Source organism: Bombus impatiens, unplaced genomic scaffold (assembly GCF_000188095.3).
Source record: "Bombus impatiens unplaced genomic scaffold, BIMP_2.2 scf_0317, whole genome shotgun sequence".
Taxonomy (NCBI): Eukaryota; Metazoa; Arthropoda; class Insecta; order Hymenoptera; family Apidae; genus Bombus; species Bombus impatiens.
In genome coordinates, this window is record NT_176736.1 from 493,986 (window position 1) to 505,491 (window position 11,506).

At 43.7% G+C, this 11,506-nt stretch overlaps 1 protein-coding gene across 1 annotated transcript in view; it reads left to right on the forward strand.

Annotated features, from left to right (window-relative positions):
* Positions 1-6,969: 6,969 nt before the first annotated feature.
* LOC100749679 (toll-like receptor Tollo) overlaps positions 6,970-11,506 on the forward strand; it is a 7,442-nt gene continuing 2,905 nt past the window's right edge. The window contains exon 1 of the mRNA XM_012385064.3: positions 6,970-11,501. Coding sequence (XP_012240487.1) covers positions 7,731-11,501 — 3,771 coding nt within the window. The 5' untranslated portion in view covers positions 6,970-7,730. The remainder of the gene's footprint in view (positions 11,502-11,506) is intronic.

Genomic DNA, 11,506 nt, shown 5'->3' on the forward strand with positions numbered 1-11,506 from the left:
ACGAAAGCTCCGCCTGCGACTCGATGCTACAGTACATGCACTGAGAAACGTCAACGTTCTCTTACAAGCCACGGAGAGGGCCGATCGTCCCTGTGTTCTCTCTCCGCATCTGCCGACACGTTTCAGGTATCCCGGTACGCGATCGGACCGTGCAGGACACCAGACGCGTTGCCAGGGCCATTCGCCACGTGTCGCGAGACCGGCTCATTGGTATGCGGCATACGCGCGATCGTAAGGCGCGCGAGAATTTGATCAGCCGCGATCTTTTGATGTCTGGAACCGTGACTGTCGATCTGGCGTCTCACGATGGAATCTTCCTGGTCACGATGTCGATCCTCGAGAACAGGAATCGACGTGTAAGGCTGCAGTCACATGGGCGTTGCGGCGACGTCCGTTGTAGAAATATATCGTCGTATTACATTGAAGAGACGCACGTCTATAACGTATAGGCTCCGATATACGACGGTATATTTCTACAACGGACGTCATGCAACGGACGTCGTTTCGATGCTCGTACGACCCCAGCCTATGAATGATGTTCGTGAAAAATGTCTTTCTTACGTCAAAGTTTCGTAATTATGCAGAGAAAGACATCATCGATTTCATTTATTTATCTTCGTACTTCAGTCCTTTTAAATTCATTTATACATAGAACCACTCTACGCGGTGTTAGTTTTCAAAATAGCAAAAGTCCCTATATTTGGTACATTGTATGTCGAATTTTTTCTCATGCGATTCCACATAAATTGTAACTTCTCTTTTTATTTATTACCTAACCAAGTCTGTTATATGACACCAACTCAAGCTCCCCAAAAGTACCTTTCCGTGTATCTCGGAAGGAGATCAAAGTCGAAGGACGGTTACATGTATAAGTGAAATCATTCAGAATAATTTACAACATATAATACATTATATAATTCATGTTTACTAGTGAGTATACCCCAGTATGAACAGGTGAATGGGGTGGGTGTTCTATGATAGGGTGGCTGCTCTTGGGACAATGGGAATAAGATATTGTTTTGGGAGTATTGTACGTTGTTATCTAAGCGTGCTTGTTTTATCGATGAACGTATTATTGAGTATTGTTGCTGGTATGGGACGATTTGGATTATTTAATGTTGTTTGGGGCAACTGGTCTTAGGTGGTTTTGGAGGAAGAATGTGTCAATATACGCTACGATAAATTTATTAATTCGCAGAATATACATAGAATCGTTAGATATAGAGAAAGAATAGTCATTATTAGATCGCTATATTTGTTCATCATAATTTATGAAGTTACTATTTTAAATACGTTCTGAAGGAATACTGACTATTAAATTTTATCTCTTTACTACAGACACACTAGTAAATTAAAGATTTTCCAAAAATTCCTATTTCTCTCGACCCATGCTCTCAATTTTACCTTCCCTTCAATTATGTTCGAACGTACCAGCGGATTACCAGGAATGTTTGTCACACAGTAGAACCGAGAGCGTGACGATCCCGTGACTTTCTACCGGATAGGATCGGCCTCTATGCTAATGCAGCACGGCGCATCATGGCACGATACAGTTTTCCTCCTTAACCCTTGGTTGACCCGCGAGTGAAAGTGCAGACGATGCCCGTTGACCGTACGTTCTCCTCGCAGTACGTCCGATCGATCGATCCCGTAACCGAGACGGAAATCCTTACGAGCTAGGCGACCCACGGAATGGCCGATAGACGACTTCCGTGGACGGATAGTATCGCCAACAACACACAGCCAGTTTGGTGTCCCATTGAAAAGAACTCTGACCTCCCTTCGCCCCTCGCCAAAGCGGATTTCATCCTGAACGTTTCGTATTCGACGAGATTCGGCTGGGAAAGCGAACCGTACAGAAGGAAGGATTAGATTTTCCATGGAAAATATCGATGTTTGAGGTTGACGCAAGATATTAAAGAGGATGTATCGAGTATTATTACGCGAGACTCTTGTAGTCGAGCTTCGCTGTGACTCGAATGAATTTTATCGATGAAACCTTCACGGCACGGTTTTTTGAATTCTTAGGGTGGACCTCCTTGCATAAAATGGGCCTTATTCTTATGGAGATGAATGCGGTGTACTTGTGGTAGGTGTTGAGTACACTTTGATAAACGGAATATTGTATGATCCTATTTTTAGGAAGCATATGGCGTGTTAAAGATATTTTATGTTCATTTTGAGTTCGAATATCATGTGACCCAATCTGGATATCTTAGAAAACCTGGTAAATGTTATGGTGAACGATGTTATGAATTTCGACCTAAAGATGTTTTATGGATAATTCTTGGTGCAATGATTATGTTATTAGGATATATTTATTTTTCTAGTTTAACAAAATAGGTAAGTATGTCAGAGTACGTGTAGTTGGAAAAGTTTGTTGTAGAATAACCTCGTCCTAGTTTGCAAGACGTTCGTAGAACGTTACCTTTAGACTTTGATTTCCAAAAATGTATTTCATTTATATAATTAATTAATATTAATTTAATTTATATAATTAAACCCAGGCTCAACTTAGATTTACTAACACAGATTGTACTACACGCGAAATAAATGTACAAAGGACTGCAAGAACTTACATATTTAATAATTTCATGCATTACTGAATTATAATATCCTGTATTGCATAAATTTAATTTATCCAGTTAGACCTATTGTTGGACTTAATTTATATTTAATTACACAAGGAATCTCTAGAAAACGGACCTTCGTAGAATTGGAAGAATTTATTTAATTTGATGTATTCCTGTATCGTTGTATCCTAGCATTACGTGAATTTAATTTATATAATTAGGCCTATTATTGAATTTAATTTACATTTAACTACATATTCAGAATTTACAGAGTACGTATTTTCGAAGGGTTCAAAGAATTTATTTCGTTCGACGTATACCGAGGGCGTTGTATCTTGCGTTAGTTGGCTTGTTAGCGGTTAGTGATGAAGTCCTGCCTTCGGAGTGCGGCATCTCCAATGCCCAGCCGCCATAACGAGTAACGATTTATGCGTTAATATATCCTGGCTGTTGTACGGGCAGGGGCAAACTGCTTTTCGAAACCGATTTTTCTTTCATTCGACAAAGAATATATCGTGAAACTTCGTAAGGCAAGAAATCGTGACTGTTCGAATAAGAATATATGCCATACGTGAATAACATCGCTGTCTGAAATAGCTGTAAATCCAACTTGAAACTTTAAACATCGCTGGCTTATCTATATAACTATGCTGAGATGGAGTTATTTAAATTGCAAAAAGTAAGATGTTTGAGCCAGACTAAGCAATTTGTCTCGTAATTCGTCAAATTCGCTTATGATGCGATAATAATAATTTTGAAGCGATCGACGAAGACCAAAGACAGAAAAGACGATAATGTAATTATGATAGTCATTTCTTATTACGGTGCTCGTGAAATTTTAAAACGTTCTATATAATACCTGAAAATTTTCTTGATAGGTAATAAGCGTTGAAACACTTTTGTGAGTCATATGTGTAGAATATACATAATATTTTCTTATTATTTTGTTATTATTAGATCGCGGATTTTTATGCAATTTTATATTTTTATGAAGAGAATTAAACCTACGTAGTTATTTATTTCGCTTACTAAATATCATGACGAGTATTTCACTTTTGATATTTTATATGTCTTAGTATATTATACGTTTCCCATAGCTTTTTGTATAACAACTTCCATTATTGTGTGCAAAATTCAAGGTTGGATTTTAAGGTATTGCAGTAGATTCGTGTGTCCGTAACACGTTGATAAAATCAACCTGTTAAACGATTCTCGCGTACGCTGTTTCCCCGAATCAATCGGTTGGACAAGTTGCAGAGTGAAATTGATTCTGTTATCGAGTTTGCCTGGGTGGAATCGGCTGACTGATGTGTTTTGAAATTCGGGCATTACGAGGATAGATCTAGGTGTCTAAGTTACTGCTATCTCAAGCTGTACATCTTCTGTTCAAGTTTCAGGAAGTTCGATATACTGTAATGCGTTTTCGATTCTACGCGATTAGCCAAGCACTTACGTGGTTGAGTAGTTATCGTGGTTTCAAATTGTATTTAGTTGACTTCAGAGACATCATACGCTGTGCTTCGAGCGCAAAACGAAGCAAACATGGTGTGAAATTGGGGCGAAGGAATTTTTGGAGTTTTAGAATATTAACCCTTGCATCGATTTTCACAGATCTTTAATCCTCCAGACTTTTTATTCTCGAAACAAATATTATTTTTCGTAGAGGATTTTTAATTTACTAGCATCGTAATCTCCGCAGTACTATACTCTAATTATCATGCAGAAATGGGTATCGCAACGAAGAAATACAATACTGTGATACTGTACAAAACTATGTACTCTTTCCAAAAAAAATACAGAATTTCAAAAAAACAACAAAAAAAAAAAACAAAAAAAATACAAAATTCACAATACAGTATTCTGCACTTTCTTTTAATTGGAAACAGACCGATAAAGAATGAAATAATTATAACAATAGAGATTATAATCTTCACAAATGACACGAAGCTTAATCACGTAACAATTATATTGAATTTTTTGTGCACTTGTTACATCATCCGTTGATACATGTTTCAAAGGCTGTCTTAATGACACGAATGACAATTAATCCGCCAAACGTTTGACGAGATTGATCAAGTATTCCAATTGGCACACAGAGTGGTTAATCTTTGACCACGAAGAAGTGATATCAGTTTGACAACATGTAAATACGTAATGAAGTGTGGAAACCCCTAGCGTTCGAAACTGTAAACGCCTCCATTCGTCATTGTGCGCTCACTCTGCGGCTCCGAATTTATAATCCCACATGTTCATCCGGTATACTTCGCGTGATTCATCGCCTTACGTATATACATACGTGTCCGTGACAGATGAGTAACCATCTCTTCGAACGAATGTAACGAAACTATTAAATCGTCTGTTGTTTCTGATACGATGTATCTTGAATATATTGTACATATCGATAAAGCGTAGGAAGAGCTCCAATCCCTAGAACTTCCAAGTTAGAATCGCGATATGTTAATCGAGAGAATAGAGAGAGAGGGAGAGAGAGAGAGTGAGAGAGAGACAGACAGATGGAACGAAAGATTGCTAAATAAGCCATACTGGAATCAAACTGATCAACTTTATTAAAATAAATCGTTTTATTTTTTAGAGATTAAATACTAATTATTTGCAGTAGATCTTTGATTATTCGATCTAATCATGATACACATTGCTTGGATAATCGAATAGCTTTGTTTTCTCGTGAGATACGATTGGTTTCGTGAAGTGTTTTATAAATATTAATTATAATAATTATAATAATAATAATTATAAATATTAATATTCAATAGGGGCAAAAATATTTGTACATAATTGGGCTAAACAATTTTTTTCACTGTCTTGAACATCAGGCATAGTTTTGAAACGTCAGGCATAGTTCGAAGATCGTAGAATGGATGGCGCTAGAAGTATACTTGATCTTTGAAACTACCCGTGAATAGAAAAGACTTTATTAAAAAATAACGAAGAATAATAATGAGGCCATATCAAATTTTCATATAAATATTTTTATTTTGTAGTAGTAAACAGAAGGGACAATGATATTTGACGATCGAAGAACGTCTTAAGGATCGAGGAGCTAGAGTTTCGACTGTGAAGAAGATACCAGACAACTTTTTCTGACGGTGTTCTCAATTCATTCACGTTAGGTTGAATATTGATACATGTTTACATTCGTTAGGTAGGAAAGTTAGTTGGAAGCTACGTGTTGGAACGTGTTAAAGTTTCTGGATCGCGAGAAAAAATATCTACAGCCAAGTGTTAATGATTCTAGATCGTTTTGGATAGAATATAGGAATAAGTGTTAATATTTTTGGTCAGCTTTGCCGACAGATTTTTAAGCGTTGTCGTTTACGAAGTTTAACGTGTAAGTGTAACAAAGCATTAACACCGAGTCGTTATTATCACTGACTCTAGTTTTTAATGAAACTAGTACGAAAACACAAAGCCTGATCTTGTTATACTTTATTTCATAGTATTTATTCTTCGATATTTATTTATTACATTATTTTAAATCCTTAAACGGTTAAAATATTTCACGATCTTTAACAAAATTATGAATATGGAGCAATTTTTTGTTTTTGCAATGTGAAGATATAATAAAGTATTGCTAATACTTATGTTATTTAACTATTGATTAATGCTGTAACATTATTAATGCCGACTATTGTTTTTAATTAGACTGCTATAAAAACATTTTGACTAAATCATTAAACTAACAAAATATTCTTTGGTGTCTAACCTAAATACAGAAAGTCCGGCAACTCTCTGAAAATTTTCAATAAAATTCTCAACATCCCCCAACGTTATCCATCCCAAACCAACAGTTTAACCCTCAAGCTCTCGAGAAGAATAAAATTCAAAGCATGACTTCTCGTCCTTCTGCCGGGAGAATTTCCAAACAAACTTTCAACCAGAAAGACTTGCCTCTTCTCCCATCCTGTGTACCGGAAGCAGAGGACGCGTGTACAAATCAGCGGTAGAGCCCATAGACAACAAATCACAGGGGTTGTCCGGTCGAATGCAAAGGAACACGACGCTGCTCGTCGCTTATTAAGCACCGACAACCCCGGTGAAGGCAAGAAAGGTCCGTGGGTGGGGGAGGGAACCCTCGAAGACGGGGAGAGAAGCCGCTTGATAAATGCGCGCTCGTACGCCTAGGAACCAGTTTCGTGTTTACCTAGTAAGTAGCGTTGTCAGTCAGCTGGTTTGTTGCATCTTCGCAACGAGGCAGCCGCCCGTGGCGTAAAACGCTAGCACGCTTACTCCTTTGTGTATACTTGTTCCTTTCTCTTTGGATACATCTGTGTATGTTACGCAGAGAGAAACAGAAAGAGAGAGTGAGAGAGAGAGTGAGAGAGAGAGAGAGAGTGAATGAGAGAGAGTGAGAGAGAGAGAGTGAGTCGGGCGTTACTACTATAGCGTATATTCGTATTCAACGGGAGGGAATTCAGTGGGGACCGTTGGAGGGATATATACAGAGGGTGGTGGAGGCAAAATTGGCCAGTGGTGGGGAGAGGAGTGGGGGGTTGCTGCACGCCGGCAGTCATGCAGGGTGCGTGACCGTCGATGGAATAGGGATTCGGAGTCGAAGTCAGTTGCTGTCGGACGTTCTTGGAGGAACGTTGTCACGTTCTCCACTCTCCGATTGTACTTCGTACCATTGTGCACACGTAGTTTCTCACGAAGTTCGGTCTTACTTTTAAACGATCTTATTTTTAACCGCAGTCTCCTTTTGAGATAAGTAGTAACCGTGACAACGTATAAAATATACAAGTGATCGAGGAATATCAAAGTTTGTGTCAGTCAGTGGTTATGATCGTTCGGTGTTTATTTTATTCGCAGGTCGAACAACATCGTTATTGGGGATTATCCGTTCTCTTATTTTAGTGTCCTTGTCTCGTCGATCAGTGAAATCTCTGCTACGCGCTATCGACGATATCGTCAAAGATTATCTCGAAAGTTTCCACTGCTGTTTATCGGGAAAGGGGAAAACGGCGTGTAACGCGTATCCGAATCGGCTCGGACAGAAGTGGTGCCGTGACAGAGTGACTATGAGTGCGTGACGACCGGAGTGCAACGTTACGACGATTGGCTTACGCGACTCACGCGACGGAGGCGAGTCAGTTTGCGAGCTGTTGCGAGTAACGACGCGCGTGCGACAATTGCTCGACTATGGAGTCGACACGGCTTCGTTTGGCGATGTTGGGGATCGTCTGGTCGCTGTTTTTCAACGCTGGAACGATACACGGCCGCAGCATCACCAGTCTCGAGGCACCGACCGGCTGCGAGTGGAAAAAGGACGGAGAGGATGGGGAAAAAGCTCTGGCCTGTAGGGTTAGAACTATCGCCAACGTGCCCAGCCTAATTGGCAATCTCTCGGCCATTCAAGTGGACTCGATCAGTTCTTTGGCCTTGGAATGCAGTGACGTGTTGTTCTTCGAGAGCCAGATAGACGGGCCGCACGGTTTCTTCTCCCCTCTGCCTCGTTTGGAGAAGCTTCGCGTGGATTATTGCAAGATCCGATATCTGCCAGGCGGTGTTTTCGCGTCCGCGCACAACTTACGCACGTTGTCCGTGAGAACGCACAACGGAGATTGGTCGGCGATGACTTTAGAGCTACACAGGGATTCTCTTCGTAGCTTAACGTATCTACAGCATTTAGATCTGGCTGATAACAATCTGTGGACACTGCCGTCTGAATTGCTCTGCCCGGTGCAGAGCCTCGCTACATTGAACTTGACGCGCAACAAGTTACAGGACATCGTTTCCCTGGGCTTCTCCGATTTGGTCGAGTCGTGTACGCCTAGTCTCGAGGTGCTCGATCTCAGTAACAACGATCTCAGCACCCTGCATGATCGAGCTCTGAGCAATCTGCGCAGCCTAACGGTGTTGAAGCTGCAGGAGAACGTGATCACAGCCGTGGGTGATCACGCTCTGGCTGGATTGACCGCGCTACACTCGCTCAACATGTCCAGCAACCGTCTGGTAGCATTGCCGCCGGAATTATTCTCACGAACGAAGGAATTAAGGGAGCTGATACTTAGCAATAATTCGCTGGCGGTATTAGCGCCGGGCTTATTAGACAATCTGGTCGAACTGCAGATACTGGATTTAAACAGCAACGAATTGACGAATCGCTGGGTTAACAGAGACACGTTTTCCAGACTCGTTCGACTCGTCATTTTGGATCTGTCTTTTAACGCGCTTACGAGGATCGACGCACACGTGTTCAAGGGTTTATACAGCCTTCAAATTCTAAAACTCGAGCACAACGATATCGAAACACTGGTAGATGGATGTTTCGGCTCCCTGACGAATTTGCACTCATTGACTCTTTCGCACAATCGCATAGCGAGATTCGATCCAGCACATACGATAGGTTTGACCACTCTGAATCAGCTCTTTCTGGATACGAATAAACTCAGAACGCTTCATCGTCACGTGTTCGATAATCTAACCGGCCTGCAGGATCTTTCTCTTCGAGGAAATTATCTAACGGAGATCCCGTACGCGGTTCGCGTGCTCCGCTCGCTGAAGACTCTTGACCTTGGCAAAAACCACGTGTCCAGAATCGACAATGACTCGTTCGACGGGTTGAGCGAACTGTATGGACTACGGCTGGTAGACAACAAACTGGAGAACGTGTCGCGCGAAGCGTTCGCCGCGTTGCCCGCGCTGCAAGTGTTAAATCTGGCGAACAATTACATCCGTCACGTGGAGCAGAGCGCGTTCGCGAACAACCCGGTGTTGCGCGCTATTAGATTGGACGGGAACCAGCTAACCGAGATTCGCGGCGCGTTTACCAGCCTCACGACCCTGGTCTGGCTGAACGTGTCGGACAATAAGTTGCTGTGGTTCGACTACAGTCATCTGCCGAGTAGTATAGAGTGGTTGGACATACACGCGAATCAGATAAGCGAGCTTGGGAATTATTACGCGGTTAGGAATACGCTGCGTATAAAGTTGCTGGACGCGAGTTACAACCAAATCGTCGAGATCGCTGATGCGAACGTGCCTGATAGCGTGGAGACGTTGGTCCTGAACAACAACAAAATACGCTCGATCGTCCCTGGAACTTTTCTTCAGAAGAGGAGCTTGGAGAAAGTCGTATTGTATGAGAACGAGATAAGAAGCCTGGACGTGGCCGCCATAGCGTTGCAGACAGTACCGGAGGATGTAGAATTGCCACAGTTTTATATCGGAAATAATCCTATTCTGTGTAACTGTTCCATGGAATGGTTACCAAGAATCAACGAAATGGCGCGTCTTCGACAGCATCCTCGAGTGATGGACCTCGATTCGGTCACGTGCGAAATGGTTCACGCGCGCGCGACACCGCGAAGGCCTCTACTGTCGTTGAAACCGAAGGACTTCCTCTGTCAATACGTGGCGCATTGTTTCGCCCTGTGCCATTGTTGTGACTTCGACGCGTGCGACTGCGAGATGACCTGCCCGGACAATTGTTCGTGCTATCACGACCACAGCTGGTCGAGCAACGTGGTGGACTGCTCGAACGCCGGTTACAAACACGTTCCTGAAAGGATACCTATGGACGCGACCGAGATCTATCTGGATGGGAACGAGCTCGGCGACTTGGGTAGCCACGTGTTCATCGGAAAACGCAGATTGGAGGTACTGTTCCTGAACAACAGCGGCATATCGGCGATTCATAATTTCACGTTCAACGGTGTGGGTGCGTTGCGCGTCCTTCACCTCGAGGACAATGCGCTACGTGAGCTGCGTGGCTTCGAGTTCGATCAGCTGGAACGCATGTCCGAGCTCTATCTGGATCACAACGCGATCGCGACCGTGGGCAACACGACCTTCAAAAAAATGAAGAATCTCGAGGTGTTAAGATTGGACAGCAATCGAATCGTCAACTTCAGGCCATGGGAAGCATTGCCCAGCGTCGGGGATAGCACGCGGGTCGCTTTGGAGGGTAACGCTTGGAGCTGCGAATGCGGCAGCGCTGCTAAATTGCGCGGCTGGCTAGCCGAGCATCGTGGGGATCCAGAGAAGATGTACTGCCGCGACGGCGCCGAGACTCTGGCGCAGGCTATGAAGCGTTGCGGCGATCCGTCTACAGAGGCCGTCAGCCGTGGCATTCAGGAAATCCCTTTGCTAGGTGGCAACTTTGTGCCGCTTTTAGCGGGCGCCTTGGTGGTTGTGATCGCCATTTGCTTGTTCGTCGCGCTCGCCTTCGCTTTTCGCCAGGACGTGCGTCTCTGGGCGCACGCACGTTACGGTCTCCGCCTTGGAAAAATGACCACGCCGCCGGACGAAGAAAGGGATCGCCTTTACGACGGCTATATAGTCTACAGCGAGAGAGACGAGGATTTTGTCTCCAGATTCTTGGCCGCGGAATTGGAACAGTCTGGCTTGGCTCTTTGTCTTCACTGGCGAGATTTGCCACCGGCCAGGCCGCAAGAAGCTGTACCACCGGCTGCGGCGGCAGCCAGACGCGTCGTTATCATTTTCTCGCCGGTGTTCTTGGCAAATGAATGGCAGCATACGGAATTTCGTGCTGCCTTGAGGACCGCGCTGGAGAACATCAGACCCAGCTCGAGGAAAAGACGCGTGGTCATTCTTCTGGCCACGGAAGCTCCTGCCCGTGATCCCGAATTCCAGCTGCTGCTTCAAACCTGCACGGTCGTCATGTGGGGCGAGAAGAGGTTCTGGGAGAAACTACGGTTCGCCATGCCCGATTCCGTGGGCAAAAGGCGAGACAGCAAGAAGGTGAACGACCGAAATCGCAAACCGGCGCGTTACACCGCCGCGCCGTCCGCTGGCGACGTATGGACCAAGCCTAATGGCGTTTTGGTCGCACCGGTGCACGCACCCACGCCAACGCCCACGCAGTCCACCTATGTCAGCTCGGCGTCCAGCAGAACGGAGGACGAGGACAGCGGCGCGGAACATCAGCATCAGCATCAACATCAGCACGGCGG